The sequence below is a fragment of the Pavona decussata genome, unplaced genomic scaffold (genome assembly GCF_977016875.1).
Source record: "Pavona decussata unplaced genomic scaffold, jaPavDecu1.1 SCAFFOLD_6, whole genome shotgun sequence".
Classification (NCBI taxonomy): Eukaryota; Metazoa; Cnidaria; class Anthozoa; order Scleractinia; family Agariciidae; genus Pavona; species Pavona decussata.
Genome location: NW_028145430.1, coordinates 7,526,467 through 7,543,190, shown reverse-complemented (window position 1 = coordinate 7,543,190; position 16,724 = coordinate 7,526,467). Strand labels below are relative to the sequence as shown.

The following is a 16,724-nucleotide window of genomic DNA, read 5'->3' as shown; positions in this document are numbered from 1 at the left end:
ACTTTGTTGTTGTGTTATCCCGGTTGCAGGAGGAAAACCTGTATTAAATGTCAACCTATTATTCCTGGAAAATAAATCAAACATGTTCCTCAGAGTCAAATGTATAAGATTCTAAAATTACTGATTAAGCGACAAGAAACAAGAAACGTTAAAGACAGTTAATCGAGGTAATCCTGAATTCAGCACTCTCAACTGAAACAGTCACTATATACTAAGTGGGCTGACAATACCGATCGGTGGCCAATTATAGGAGGAAACATCCAAAAAAATATTCAGAGAAACGAAAACGTTTGAAACTGAATGATATATCTTGGTCTTCTTTTACAGGTCTGATGGCCGATCAGACGGGAAACTATGTTTATTCGTTCTACATGACGGGAGGTGCGCTGTTGACGGCCTATCTTATTCCAATGATATTAATATTTATCAACTGCAAAAAGTCTAGAATTCATCCACAGAATATTGAAGAAACTTTACCAGAGAGAAGCACAGGCGGACTTTAAGAACCCTGGACACAGGAGTTTTGCCCCAGCTAGAAAAGGGACGTTTCAAAAAGGTGTGATGGATGTACGGATATACTTAAAAGGCCATAGCTTCATTGCTTCAATGATTTAAGGGGGCAATCTACTTACATTTGAATGAAATTGAAAGAAGTTTTAACAAGGGATAGAAGAAAGAAAATGATTTTTGGAACACCAACAGACAGTTGATACCCACGCAAGAGCACCCCGGGTTGTTAGTGGACTAACTTGGTATCCGTCTATTAATTATTAAATACAAACTCTAATTTTAAAACTTCACTAAATCTTCAATATTTCTTATTTCTCTTACTTTAACCAATCCTTCTAAAAAAAACTACTCCTCCCAAATATATCCAAAAATCACCCAAAAATTCACAAAATACCCCACAACACAGATTCACGGGATAATGATAGGGTTTTTGGATTGCTTGAAACGTGAATGAGAAATTGCCATTAAAGCCATGTCAAGTGGCAGAAAAATGGCGTTTAGGTGAATTGCCCGCTTAAAAATTAAATCTACATTGACCGGGGCTTGGAGCCTGGGACCCCTAGTTGTTGGTAATTTATCAAAAACTTGCTCAATAATTGTCTCGAAAATTCCAATCTTGCTTGTTTTTTTTGAAGAAGAGGTGACTTAGAAATACATCTGATTATAAAAAAAATTGCGAACAGTGGCGAGAACTCTGCCGCCTTTGTCTCAACTTTGGAATTATCAGCGAAATCTATTGAAGGAACTTTCAATCATATGTAGAAGAGCCTGAAGGTACGAGCAACTTTTGTCACTTTATTTCTCTTAACCTTAACTTGGCCTGGCTAAATAAACTTTGTTCCCTCAGATGTATCACAGTAATAAAAGCTTTTGATTGCATTTCATCATATTATAAACGTGACGGGTCATCGTTTATAACTAGCGAATTACGAGGTTTTGAATGATCTCTATTCTCGAGAACTAACAGCTACAAATCCTGTAAAATTCACGATCTCGCCACTGTGTTTCGAGCACAGCCCATACAGGATAAAAAAAAGTTCGAATCAGAAAACTTTAGCTTTAATTATATTCGACTTTAGTTAGGTTCGACGTCTGAATCAACTGCCGAGCTTAATTATTTGGGTCGACCTTAATAGGTATTAGGTTCGGCTCATGTAAAGTTCGACGTATGAACCGGGCCTATTCGTAGCGAATATAGCGTGCTGTGCATTGATCGAAAGCCAGATTGGTACGTCTTCAAGAGGCTATTATCCTGAAGGTAATCATAAAGTAGATAATAATTAATTTTTTCGAAAATTTTTGAGACGAGTGACAATACTGATATCGAAGGCCGGAGCATTTGTTGCTTACACAAAAATGGCGGCTGCTGAAGATTACAACAAAAGATCACCAAAAATAATCGCGTAATTGCCCGGTCTAACGAGGCCACAGAAACTTTATTGGAATTATGGGCAGAATAATCTATGGGCAGAATAATCCATTCAATGGTCTTTAGAGCATGCAAAATCGTCGGAAGAAACCAGAGTGATGTACCGTATGCGGTTTGAACTTAAAATCTCGAGGTAAACAATCAGAGTTTTTCTTTCAAACACAGTAATGTTCCTGTTGAGCACAGAAATAGTGATGTCCAAGAAGTCAAATTACGTGACCAAACAGAAATGAAAGCCTTTAAGTAGTTTTGTTTGTTTTTGACCGCGCACAAAAGTAAATACACGGGAAGCGGAAGGAAAGTGTTGTAAACAATTTAATTAAATTAATGTCGATATTGCACTTCTGCGTTATTTGCACGAGTTGTTCAGTTTTCAAGGAGTCGGTGACTATGTAAGGGTTTTAGACAATGAACGCGAGTGTTCTATGAGATATAGTGCCTTGAGCATAGATAGAAGAGACGCGAAAGATGTAATTTCTGGCGATTGAGTTGCTTCGAATTAGCCTGAAATTAAATATTTCTGCGGCACAAGAGGAGCAGGCCGGGGGCCTGGGTCCTTTTAGTGTAGTTGCATCATGGGTTATGGCGTGTGAGTATTTATGCTTGGTATTGCACGTGGGCAATCATTCTAGGCCGACACCACTCACTATAATTTCTTATTTTTGTTAATCGCCTCGTAGGATGGGCTGCAGAACTTGGGCCTGGTTCCTACCCAGATTTCCTGTCATATTTCTTTCGCTACGGGTTTTTTTTTTTTTTTTTTTTTCGGCAGTTTTTTTCTGGCCCCTGTCTAACCACTGTGTCTTGTTAGTGGTTTCCCAGCTCTCGTTATTTTCCTCGCTGTTATTAGAGGGATTTAGTGTTAGTTTTCCATGGTTTTTGTATTAGATTACTTATTGTACTCTAGTGCTCGGCCAAAACACGCAAGATAAACCTATTGCTTCATTATGTGCTCTGTCTGTTGCGTAGTGAAGCTGAAATATGCTATATCCCATGGGACACGAGCGTTCATTGTATATAACCGTCTAAGAACATGGAAATCATATTTTATGCAGATTCTATTTATGAGCGTATTTTAATTGTGTCATTCACACTTGGAAAACATATTGTTATTATTATTATTATTATTATTATTATTATTATTATTATTATTATTATTATTATTATTATTATTATCATTTTTCCTTTTTTTGGATGTCGCCGTAATGTTGGTAGTAATTTTGAATAACAATGCTTTTCTTTCTTTGGAGCTTTGTTTATTCTTTGTTGTTTTAAATGCTCATTTGCTCCAGCTTTGAGCCAGTATATAGTGCTCGAGGAACATGAGGCCGTCCTTGTTATGCCACTCGAGACTTACTTGCTTTTGAGAGCGCAGACATGTCCGGGTGCTTGGGGGATGAATTCGATAAAAGTGCACGTTTCCAAAAGCCTACCACGGTAAACGAAATTGAGGAAAGGGAAAGAGGCATAATTGCAAAGAAAACTCGACAAAGTACCGCGTGGTCGGTAAACGTCTATTGAGCCTGGGCTGAATACCGAACCATGCACACAAATTGAAGAACCCCTTGGAGATGAATATAGGTCCGTTCCAGTTGATTTGGACACCACCCCCGTGGAAAAGGTAAATTACTTGCTTACAAGGTTCATAATGGAAGTCATGAGAGGTGATGGCAAGCCGTACCCGGCGAACTCCTTGCATTCAATTTCAACTGGATTGCAGAGACATTTCCTCGAAGACTTTAACAAGTCTGATCTGAACATTCTATCCAAAGACGAAACTCAGCCTGTAATTCATCAGTATGCTCTATATACTCATTAATAAGCTCTATTTCCCATTAGTATGCTCTATATCAGGAGCATACTGATTCACTGGGGCTTTTAGATAAAGGACAACAAAAGAAATCATTAATATGCTCTATATAGAACAAACTAATCAGTAGTTATTTTACCCCAAAATTTCCCTGTGCTCAAAGCTCGCGCCACTTTACATAATTTAAGACAGTTTATGGGATATAAAGGAAACAAATACTGGGCACTGATTGGCTGAGTGGGTGTAATTATGTTCTAATTGCTATTTACGAGAAATAATCTTCAGTTGCCGACAAAGACGCCATTGGAAATGATAGAAACAGTTGCAAACTGTGTATAAGTTTTGTAATGACTGCGCGCAGCTATTTGTTTGCTGTCTAATTTACGAAAAGTACGAAAAGTACGAAAAGTACCGCGTCTCAAATTGCCACGGTCAACGTGTGACGTACGATAGATGGCTGACTTGATAAGTTTGGCAACCAAGTTAATTCTTGCCCTAGACCACGAAGATCTTAAAAGCTTTTACAACCAGAATTTTTTGTAAGCTTGTTGATATTCACAGATATTTTAAGACGTGAGTCTTGTCCACGGCGTGAAATCTGACCATGACTTTTTCAAAGCGTGAAATGTACTCCGTCGCGAATTGGCGAGAAGGGCCAGTTAATATGCTTGTACATAGGCTGCTGGCCTAACTGCGGAGACAGTAAATGCTGCGTTTATGGCAGCAAAATTCACTCTAGCGGGAGATATTAATGTTTTTGATTAACGTGTGCGAGAATTTGAAAAGATTTAGGTAGTGATGTGGCTCTATAAAGCGCTGCGCTGGGTTTGTCAGCTGGAAACTTGTAAATTTACTTTGAAGTAATGATGGTTGCTATACAAAGCCATTCCCAGATCAAAAATCTCAAGTAGACAACGCGACTTTCCCACATTTTCCACAATAGGTCTTAATAACTTCAGCATTGTAACAAATGAATACACACAACAAAGTGAATCTGCCATAAAAAAGACATCGAATGTATTTTACCATAGACTTCCACGAACTGCTTCAAATATCCTGAGAAACGTATTGCCTCAATTCAGGGGAATTAATCTTCACTTGCATTAAACCTGATCGACCACTCCTAGAAACGGTTCATTGGTCTCGTTAGACCACTACTTAAATTTTGATTATTCGAATTTTATTGCTGTGTACGTGAACAACCTGGGGTCCTGTGCCAGAAGCCAAACGTTTTTGAGATTTCTCGGATGTAAATATGTTAACATGTATCACCCCCTTTGGCACCGATTTCGCGGCCTGGAATTGAGGCCTTAAAAATGTCTATACGTCGCGTGTTAATCAATTCAAAAAAAATTATTGCTGGAAATGAAAATAAAATACCCTAAAAGATCGCCTGACCGTCGATAGAGTGGCGGATGTGGAGAACTTATAGCGGAGAAATCCTGTTCCGTGTAGAAATCCAGGTTTTTGAAAAGGCACCTCCTGCGTTTTATATTGGAATTCGACATTTTAGTCTCACAGTTTGTGCTGGAGTAAACCTTAGAAAAAAAGCCATTGAGACAAAGTACATAAAAAACCACGCTTGACGGTATTCAAGCCTTTTTTAGAAATAGTCCAAGCTTTGCTTTTAGTGTAGAGGATTTGCTGGAGGTTTTTATATCAAAATGGATTTATTTCGTAACCAATTGTCGATTTTAAGTGGGCGTCACGGGCAATAATTTCGTTTCATTTTACTTTTAATTTTACATTTAATTCACGCAGTTGGTGTGGGGGGTTAAGTGTCACCATCAAATCCCGTTATATTCTCCTTGAAGGTCTGCTATCTGAATACTCTAGAGCCTCTTTTTTGCTGATGAATTTATGAACCCGTTCATTAACTGTGACGATACTCTAAGAGCTTGTAAACAGTCCTTCATAATCTGTGACATTCGCATAACCCATCTATATAGTAAGTACAGCCAGAAATCCCCAATGATTTCAGTTTTCACCAACTTACCAAAGCAAAACGTTTTTCTATAATTAGAAGTGGGTTGGTTCTTCCAGAGTATTGGCGGTGTCGGAAGTTTTCACCAGACTATCACACTGAGAATCAACTTAATTCATCAAAGAAATCGGAGTCTTCATTGTTAATAGGGAGTTAGCAAATCACTATGGCGGGTTTCACTTCAGCTACCGGAAGTCGATTTCTCAAGAAATGTGACACTACGCATGCGCTTCACGAATGTTCAGCCGTCGCAAGAAATCTCAATACGTGAGCGGCTAGGGTTAGCCGTAATGGATGGTACGTTAGGTCTATTTTATTTATCTCTCCTTTTCTATGGTTTTCGAGGCACAAATGAAATGTTTCAATAAATTTCACATCCTTTGTAGTCAGTTTTACTCAAGTATTTCTAAAGTTTGCCGCTCAAAAGCTAATATTTAGGAACATGCTTGTTAAAGTATCTAAAGGTTTCCAGCAAAGTGAAGAGGCATTATTTCGGTCCCTTAAAGCTGGTTTTGATAGTTTAGAAAACCCGTTTTATATATGGTAAAGGATGCGGTAAAAGTGCTAGTAAGGGGGTGTTTACATGTGAAAACTCGCTCCGGTGCGAGTTTGATACCGGTATGACATTGTGATTTCATACCGTGTTTACATGAAGGGATACTTTTTGTCGACCGACGTGATTTTGGCGCCATATTGAATTGAATATCGACGACTGCTCATGCGCTATCCGTTACAAACTTCCAGGAGAGTGATTTCATGCTGCAGCGAACGGCCGTACCGCGTTTACATGACATCGGAATGAGTTTTCGTACCGGAATGAAAATCTCGCCCCGGTGCGGTTACCGGGGTGAACTCGCACCGGTATGACTCGCTTCGGTACAAGAATTTGTGCTGATATCATGTAAACGAATACAGAGCCACAAGAGGGAACTGGAGTGAACTCGTAGTCGCGCCGGTATCATGTAAACACCCCCTAATTCTTGATGTCAGCCGGTGTCCTAGTGAAGTAACATGGAGGGTAGCCTTGAAAATAAAGTGGTTGCTTCTTATCCCGTGGCGTCCGATATTTGTGAAACCGCGTACAAACTGTAATGTGTAATCAGAAGCGGTAGTTATAGATTTGCTTAGTATTCTCTCGAAATTAAATTAATTGCAAAATATTTGAGAAATGAAACGTAATGTTGTTATTGTTGTGGTTTACCATTTAGTGCACGGCTTCTCGAAGCCCCTTCAGATTTGTGCAGAAAATATATTTTTGTCCCACAAAACGAGCTTAAGTCCACGTTCCATTAGACGAAGTCATTTAGTCGCTAAAAACTGAAACAAAAGAGACTTGCTTTGTGCTTAATGTTTCAATTCGCTACAGATTGCCCGACGTACTCTCCCCAGACCACTTGTCCATGTTTGGCCAAAGCTGCGCCAGCTGCAGTGTATTGTTTAAACTTCCTGATGTTTGAGTCAGACGGAGTAAATAGAGAGGATTAAACATGACAAAGATATAGTGGTTCAGATATAGGGCAGAATAATTGTCGTCGCCTTAAAATTACGAGAGCATTGTATTATTTGGGCGTCGCGGATCGATTAAGGTCACGATGTCTCCTTTATCTACTGTGCACACATTCTGCGCATCTTCGGAAGGAGGGGGTGGCGGGGGGGGGGGGGGGGGGCAGTGCCTACTTATACAACGGTATTTTGGGGCCGTTAATAACTAACAACATGATAAGTCTTTGCATCAATTGGAAACTCGGAAAAAAAAACCCGAGCTCCAGATGGGAGTTGTACCCACGACCCTCCGTGATCTAGTCGGATGCTCTACTACTGAGCTACTGGAGACTCCACGGTGAGCAAGGGTGAAATGCGGGTGTTTGGCTAGTAGCTCAGTGGTTAGAGCACCCGATTAGATAACGGAGGGTCGTGGGTTCAAATCCCATCTAGAGCTCGGATTTTTTTTTCGAGTTTCCAATTGATATAAAAGCTTACCATGATTTTTTTTTTCCTACAAAAGTTTATAACTATGTGGTACAAGCAGATCTTAGCAAGGGCTATTGGAATCCACAGAGAAAATTTGAGCTTTAATTTGACAAAAAAAATCCATACATTGATCATGTATTGTCAACATTGATTTGATAGCAAAAGGAGATTTCGGGGGGAAAGAACCTTTGTGCAATGCTGTTTCCGGAGCAAGTTAATTACGTTTATACAAAGCCGGAAGTGCCCCTAAAACAACTGGCTAGGATGGTAAGTATAGCTAACAGCCATTCCACATTTCCTTTTCTCATTTCAACAACAAATGTCATTGTGGGAATCATGCAAGTTAACTTCAATGTTACCTTTCACAGCATTCCAGTCTACTACGCCGTGCGCAATCCTGCAATGTACCTGTTTAAAGAAAAATTGCTTTCCTTTTGACTATTTAACGTCTTTGATTCCTTTTCCGAATGCCCTCTCCAATTATTGTAATAGTAATAGAGTTGATATCCTTGGCCGTAAATAAATTTTGGCCCTTCTGAGAACTCATTTTAATGAGCCTGAGTCGGGCCAAAAACATATTCACGCTCGTGAACATCAACTCTTTTGTTATATTGTTCCCGTAAATGCTCAACCCTTATTTTTCTTCTGGTTTGATTTTTATCATTATATAAGCCCACTAGTTAAGGGCGCTGCAAATACAAATTGAGAATGATCTACTGATCCCGTCTTCTTTACATGTTAGAGGTTAGTTTACTTGACACCCATTAAGAGCTTGACAGTCAGCCAGACTGACTAAGACTTTGTATTAATTCTTTATCTGTCACCTATGAAAACGCAAACCAAAATGGCTCTTAGAGATAAATTACTGGTTAATATTTACTGCTTGGACGCAATGCACAATCCCTAGTACATTCCAATTCATCATCGGAAAAACTGTGCTGACTTGTTAGGTTTTTAATACGTTCCCATGCCTAATAAGTAAATCGGTATTGCCGGTATATTTAACCCACCGTCTGATGAAATCCAAAATTTGCCATCAAGAAGAGCAAAACGAAAATTGTAAATTTGGTTTTCATGACTGTTGAGAGAGAGAGAAAAAAAAAAGAAAACATGTTAATACGAATATAGACTCAGTCTTCTGTAAAGAAGACTTACAACAATGAATTCTTGCAAATTTTACCACTGAACAAAGCTACAGAAGGCAGCCAGGCTCTCAAGTTTCCAATATTTCTCAAATATCCTGTCTTTATTTGGCAGCCTAATGTTACAGTGATAACAACTGAACTAATGTCATGAACATATATTTGCAAAATAAATTAATTCTTGAGAATGATGTATTATTCAGTAATGACACAGGCATACTCGGAAAAGGAAATTCCGAGTGTTTCTATCAGCTCGGTTCGGATGCTCTACCACTGAGCTACAGGAGAATCGTGGGAGCTAAGGCCATTAAATTAGGTTCATGGGACAAACATCCTGCATACTTCTAGGATTGGAATATCAACAAGTGGCATATGTGCAATGAAAGGAAAGATGTATTATGATGAATAATACATCATTCTCATTTGCTCACCAGGCTTAAAATATTACATCGCATTTCCCACTCATTGACATTCCAGTCCTAGCAGTTCGTATTAATAATATTTATACGAAGCTGGATCGGAAGCTCTTTTCAAAGCTCATTGAATCCCCGATCAATCCACTTCCGTTTCATATCGCTCGTCCCTATATTAATTCTTGTGATCTCAAATTTTGTCTTTAAATCAACGGAGACACTTCCGTTTATTAACTCGTAGGGCAAAACAATCCACTCGCTGACACTTTTCTTGTATATATTTACTCCCTTGTAAAAATTTACGGCGACATGCGAAATCTCGCCACTGATTGCCACATGTAAGGTAATCCGAGAAAGTCTTGGATTCCGGATTCTACGCAGTGGATTCGGGATTCCACTGTCTGGATTCCGATTCGAGAAATGGCTGGATTCCAATTATAGTTTCTGGTGTCAATCACTATCTTTACAGACTTTTTTTCGTTAAGCGTTTTAAATAGCGGATTTTGCTGTTAAAGTACGTCTTTCAATTGTTTCGGTTCGTTTTGAGTGCAACTTTTATCAAAACAAATAAGGTGTACCTGTAAACATGAGCGTTCTGTGAAGATCACCCGAAACCGTTGAACTGCTTCTCAAATATATCAAAGAGTACAAGACAAAGTTTGAATTCAGTGACGACGATTTCGAAGCGATGGCTTCAGGTTTCCCCGGCATTGTTGGCAGACATAGACCTAGGGATAACCCTACCCATGTAAAGGAGGGCTATTTCATGACCCTTCTACAATGGTAGCTCGAAGCAACGCCGGCAATTCATATCTTTGGTCGACTTTGTACTTATTTAAAATAGCGAATTATTCACTTCATCGATTTAATACCCCATGTTCAAGTTCTAGCTAGAATTTTGGCAAGACTTTATTGAAAATCAAAACCAAAACTCAAACTGTTCTTCTTTTTGTTTTTGTTTTGTTTTGTTTCGTTTTTTTTTTTTTTTTTTTTTTCATTTTACTCAGCCAACAGCCAATCGAACGTAATTCATTCGAACTCAATCCATCTCAATCCTAGAATCGAATCCGATTGAGTTCGGTAAACAAACGAGGTCGAACTCACAAAAAGTCTTGGCAATCGAAAGCGATCGAACGTTTATTTACTTTTTCCATTAACAGAATCCTTCAATCATCATCTCTTGAGTAACGTTTCTAATTGAATATACTACTATGCAAAATTGTCCACGGAAATTTACTATGGAATCAAGTCACAACTCCTCAGTCAATAGCTGAAAATATTTATCTTTTTCTTAACATTACTTTATGGGAATTTATCTCCAATTTATGACAAAGAATACCCCGTTTTCTTTAAAGTGGTACTATGATAAAAAAAAAAATGATATCTCTGTTATCTTTACCTTTCGAAAATATAAGCACGCGTTACTTACTGTGCCAAATTTTAAGTTCAAACTTCAATGGGAAATGCGATTATTTTAAGATTGCTTTTCGGCTTTAGCCGGCCGCCATTACTCAGTTCAAAATAGCCCACGCACAGTATCGAGAAACTGGATCGAGGTGTACTGAACAGGGCGTGACGTTATACACTCAACGCCAAAACAGTTGTGAAAGTGAGTTGCTGAGTAAATTTTGTTGAAAACGTGTAAAATGCCTCCTTGGCGTTCTTGTGTCCAAGACTGTGACAATGAGACTGACCTGGATGCGTGTATTTCTATTCACAATTCGCCTTTAAGGGTTTGCGGGCGGTTAAAATGGAAGAAGTTCGTCGACATGCACAGGAAGAACTTCAATCCGAAGAGCCAGTTTGGGATCTGCTCGATACATTTTACCAACGATTGCTTTACCCGAGCGATGCACATCAAGACTAGACTAGACGTGGATTACCTCTTACCTAGCCTTTAACCTGCGACGTGATAAACTCACCTCAAGTACGCTGAGAAGAAAAGCTTTTCCAAAATGCAAAGTTATTTATACCAGTGATTTGAAGGTTTAAATATTCGAATTATAGGTTTTACACTATTATAAAGGGTTTTTTTTTAATTTATTTTTTTATTATTATTATTATTTTTTTTTTTAATGTCAGGTGTAAAAATTTATATTTTACTCTCACGTTTCTTTGTTAGTTGCAACTTATGACATTTAGTTATGTTTATGATCTCGATTTACCAGAATGTTTGTTTTCTTTTCAGATGATAAATGAGCTGTTGGCCAATAACTCTGATAACTCAAATTCCCTGCCTGAGTCTATTGATGATGGTCATACAGCGGGGGCTGTAGTGCGGCAGAGTGTTACAGCTGATGACGGTGGGACAGTTGAACAGGCCCACTCTGTATCACAGGTCAGCCCGTGTGAATTTGTTTTGGATGACTCTGCTCAACCATGTAGTGATGACACTGCCCCTCCTCTGTGTGACCCTTCTCCACATTCCACATGTCTCCAATGTATTACCCTGTTCAAGCATTGGACCCCTCTCCAGCTTCACAGTGTCACTCTGCTCCCCTTCACGATGACACGATAGAGCAGATTCCTGAACTGGAGGAGGTTCCTGAGGTGAGTTTGATCAATACATTATGAATGAGATTTTTTGTAAATTTTATAACTTTTTTTCATAATTTGTAGTTCATAAATCCAAGCTTACCGAGTCAGAAGGATGGCATACATGTACCAAATGCTACGTCGCAAAACAGTGCCGGTTAACGAGGAAACCAAAAAGTAAATATATGATATAACTGTTGTGTGTAGTGTATACCTTACATGACTGTATAACTTTCACCTTTTTTTGTTTTATTGGCCACATTTGAACGGATAAAAATTATTAATAATTTATCTACTGTTCAGGTTGTAAAAAACTGAGGAATAGTGCACCTGGCATATGTGGAAAATACAAAATGTTAAAGGGCGAAATCTATCCATTGGAAGCCAAAGTGACAAGACTAAACAAAATATTTGCTAACAACCAAGAGCAGTGGGTGGAAACTTTCAAAGAAGTCCAAGAACAGAGGCATCTGTTTCAAATCAACCCCGGTAAGACAGGCATTATAAAACGAATTGACATTTAAATAACAAGCACAATAAACTTATTAATAACTGAATTTTTTGCCATACGTGCAAGTTTACAAAACAATTCTTGACGTATCTTGATATAAAGCAATTAAAGGGAAGATGAGTTATTTTTATTTTAGTATAGTGATTGCATCAGAGACAACTTCTTCTGACTTTATTATTGCAAATTTATTGCTCAAGCTGTCCAAACATATCCAGTTGGTGAGATAGTCAACCATCACAATATAAACGATCTGCAAATCAACAGCAATGATGATGATGACCAAGATGTACAAGAGGACGAGACAGCAGACAATGAATAGGAGTGGCACGATGATGATCCGTCATGGAGCCCCCAGGATATTGATGATGCATATAAAAGCATGAACGATGATGATGACACTGTGGAGAACCATGAAAACCCAAGGTATGAATCAAATCACCCACCCTTGTCCACTGTCTGTGTAAGTTTGTGCAGAGGAGAAGAAGCAATACAGTACAAATGGATTACCTAAGTTAATCCAATTAATGACCAGATTTTATTTTCTCCTAAAAAATCTCACTCCTGGGTCAAATACACAATTCAAGAGAAACGATCATAACAAGAGAGTAAAATAACTCTTCATGTTGAGGCAAGTTGTCCCTTATTAAAGTGAAAACATAGGAAGTATAGGGTGGGTGCTAATTGGTAACATATGGTACAGATGCATGTTGTTGATGAAGCTAAATAGGTCATTTCCAAGTGAGGCTAAGTGCAAAGTTTTTATTGGGAAAATTAGTTTTCATTCACTGATATGCAAACAAAACTAATTTTCATAGGAAAAGCTTTCCATTTAGCCTTGCTTTCATATTGAGGTTCACAGTAAACTCATAAAATGGTCTATTGCAATTTCCAGAGAGGTAGGTGTTGTTCAAGCCTTGATCCCTTCCCTAAAATAAGGAAAGAAAACCCCTTGTGAAGCAGGCATTTAGCAAATTATTCAATATGTTGCAAAAAGTACCCCAGGATAACTAGCCTGTAAACTTTTTTATGACACTCACAAGATGCTTTCATTGTCTCATAGGCTGAAGCTAGAAGGAGAAAACTTTAGAGAAGAACCCAAAGGAATTGCGTTTGTCTCCAAGTTAATGATGCTCTTTAAAATCCGCCACTTGTGCTTCTTCCCAAATCCAAAGGGTGCTGTTACTCAGGTAGGAACCATGCTGAAAATTGGAACTTTATGCAGCAACTGTGGTGAGAAATACACCTGGAGAAGCCAACCTGACCTTTTGGGAAAGTTTCCGGCAGGAAATTTGTTTTGAATTTTTGCAGTGCTATGTGCCGGTGCTTCCATCCGCAAGGTGCTTTCGGTGTTCCATCACATGGGTATGTTGGTTTAAGATAAACCAACAAACTATTATCACCAATGGAATCTCATGATCCCTTCTGTTGTTGCATTTTGGAGGAAATACCAGAAGAAATTGTTAGACAGCTTGTCACAGAAAGACGTGGTTATAGCTGGCGATGGTCGCGATGACAGCATGGGCTATTCTGCAAAGTTTGGAACATACACAATTTTCTGCTGCACAGTTGGACTTATCATAAAAATTGTTCTTGTCCAGGTATGTCTGATATAAATTTTGGAAGGTACGCCTACCACTCAAACACTGACGATTATTGAATTTTCCCATTTTCCATTTTTTCTAATCAAGTATCCAGTGAGCTAAATATGTTTTATTTAAACAGACCAATGTACAGGGGGTGGCAAGTGAACAGGATAGTTTTTTAAATGTTGTTAGTCTTTAAATGGGGACTGAGGGGAGGCTTCTGATTCCTGAAGGTATATTTAACAACACCTGTTCCTTCATTTTCAGACTAATCAGTAACCTCAGTTACTAAATTTTTTTAACACCAGTAAAACAAAAATAGAAGAAAAGATAAGAACATTTGAGCTTACAATACGGGTTGTGTACATTTGCCAACCTATAGTTTCTAGAGATGCGTTGAAATATATCCATGAACATCGGCACTCTTCTATTTCAATCTTCGGCGATAACCGCATCACTACAGTTTATTGATCTAACCAAACAACGACTAATGGCCTCCACAGACGAGACAAACTGTTATCGGCGACTATTTCAATCGACATCTATTATTGTCCGGAAATGCGTTTACACGCACGAAAAGTTTAGTTGTCGATAGCCTGTACTTTTTGAGGAAGCCTGGAAACTTGCTTGTAATGCACACGTGGAGAAATGCTTGTAATGCACGTCGTGGAGAAAGTGAAAAAACGTCGTTTAAAAATCGTTTACGTTTCTGTAAAAAAAAAAAAAAAATTAGTAATCGATGACCTACTCACAGATAGAAAGTGAGTTGTCGATAACAAAACTACTGCGTTTGTTATCGACAACTAAGGCATTTTTGTTTTTTGAAAATGAAATCTACTTTGCTGTCAACGACTTTATTTTTCAACAATTATAGTCGATAACTTAATTCACACACGAGATGCTTTGTCATCGATAACTGTTTGTTATCAACAACTAAAAAGTTATCGATGACAATTTGCCTCGTCTGGGGAGACCCTAATACACCTATCCTTTTTAAGCCGCTGCGGAAGGGGGGCTAAGGGAGGGCATTTCAACCTAAATGTGAATTTCGTTCAAATGCCCCATTCAAGAGCATTTGTCAAAATTGCTCACTAAGCGTCTTCGTTAAGTTCCTAGAGAGTCAACTAAAACAGTCAAAAATGTCCCCATTGCAGGCAGATTATTGCTTTCCAACTCTGCGGCTTAACATTATGATACTTGTATAACTAAATTGCTCACAGCCTTTCTTACAGACTCCGCGTTATTTTATATAGCCAAAAGAAGCTTTTTACTGGAACTCTGAAATTATATTACAATCACGCGAACATTATCATACGACGCAGGCGCCAGTATTTTAGTCATCATGTAACAGTTCTCCCCACCACTGACTAGAACGAAGCCGAATAAACGGAATGAAAGCTTCTGTTGTAGTGATGGTACCAGCTACTTGGAAAGGTATAACATACGAACCACACTTGTTTGCAAGCAGACCTGAATAGGAAGGAAACTGTCATAACAACAACTGTATTTTAACCCATTATATTACTAACTCAAATTGTAGAAGAATACATCAAAGGAAATAGAGGAACGGGTTCTGTAACACGGACTGTCGATCCGAATCACTAGTCAGTTTATTCCTGAATTAAGTCACTTGTTGATCCTGAGTCACTTAACAAAGTGCCATAGATCTGCAGTTTCTCAAACCGTTTTCTGTGAAAAAGATTAGGTGAACTTATGTTGAGACGTGGCTTGCGAACTGCTTCATAGTGTCAAGTGTCGGTGCATATATTTATTTTGCCCTTCCCGCGCCCAATTATTTTGGCCAATTCAAGGATAACACGCAAAACGCCTTGCATACTTTAAGGAAATACTAAAGACTTAAGTTTTATCACTGTGAATACAAAAGTCTCATGATCACATCATGGGCTATAGAAAAAATGGATTTCGACTAAATAAAGAATTTTTCTCAAATAACGTTGATTTGCTCACACTGAAGCAGTCGTTTTTTTCTCCTGTTTGTTTGTCCTGATATATTTCTTGTAGAAAAGCCCTGAAAAACCTCCGTTACCTAACGAATGGTATAGTTGTGAATCAAACGGAGCGTTTTTTCAGGCTCTTTAGGCCTGGAATGAAGTTCCGTGGCCAAGAAAAGGGCGAATCAAAACAACGATTGGCTACATGGATAGACTTTCTAATGGAAAAATAATTACACTAGGTTGATACCTTCTCGCATTCGCAAAAGCGCTACCGGTTTCTTGGCTTTAAACAAAGCTTGTTATTGTTGGCGAGATTAGAAAAGAACGAAAAATGTTAATAATAATAATAATAATAATAATAATAATAATAATAATAATAATAATAATAATAATAATAATAATAATAATAAAAGTTAAAAGTTTTTAATGCTAAACTATGTTCAGCTTATTACGTTAAGTCATGAATTCGTAGCATGACAGTTTACAAAATTTGGAAAAAGCGCCGGGCATTCATAGCAGAGAGTGCATAGTTAAAAACATAGCTTGAGACGATACGATGACTTAAGAACACTTCTCTGTAAAAATCAAACAAATTGAGAAAATAATTTTTTTTTACCCCCAGTCAAATCTAGCGTGCAGATAGATCTTCAGGGAGGATGTTCCAAAACGCCCTTTATTAACGTCCCTTTTTCACTGTTGCCATGGTAACATCAGATGTTTGTTGGCACCACAAACTCCAATTTTGAACTCAGAACCTGCTGTGAAAAGGGCCAAATGCAAGACACCATGTCTTAAGTCTATTAATACATTACAACGTAAGACTTAATTACACCAAAGTTAAAACATTTATTCGACTTAACAAAAATATATGTGGCTTTTTG

At 38.2% G+C, this 16,724-nt stretch overlaps 1 protein-coding gene and 1 pseudogene across 4 annotated transcripts in view; both read left to right on the top strand.

Moving 5' to 3' along the window:
* LOC146489558 (monocarboxylate transporter 10-like) overlaps positions 1-16,724 on the top strand; it is a 32,412-nt gene that overhangs the window by 7,934 nt on the left and 7,754 nt on the right. For 2 of the 4 annotated variants that reach the window (XM_085109524.1, XM_085109518.1), the window contains exon 5: positions 328-1,504. In XM_085109524.1, coding sequence (XP_084965650.1) covers positions 328-503 — 176 coding nt within the window. In that variant the 3' untranslated portion in view covers positions 504-1,504. Of the gene's footprint in view, positions 1-327; positions 1,505-16,724 lie in introns of those variants that run through there. The other 2 variants (XR_014864696.1, XM_085109506.1) reach the window with 2 other exon arrangements.
* On the top strand, positions 12,685-14,167 carry LOC146489560 (uncharacterized; annotated as a pseudogene).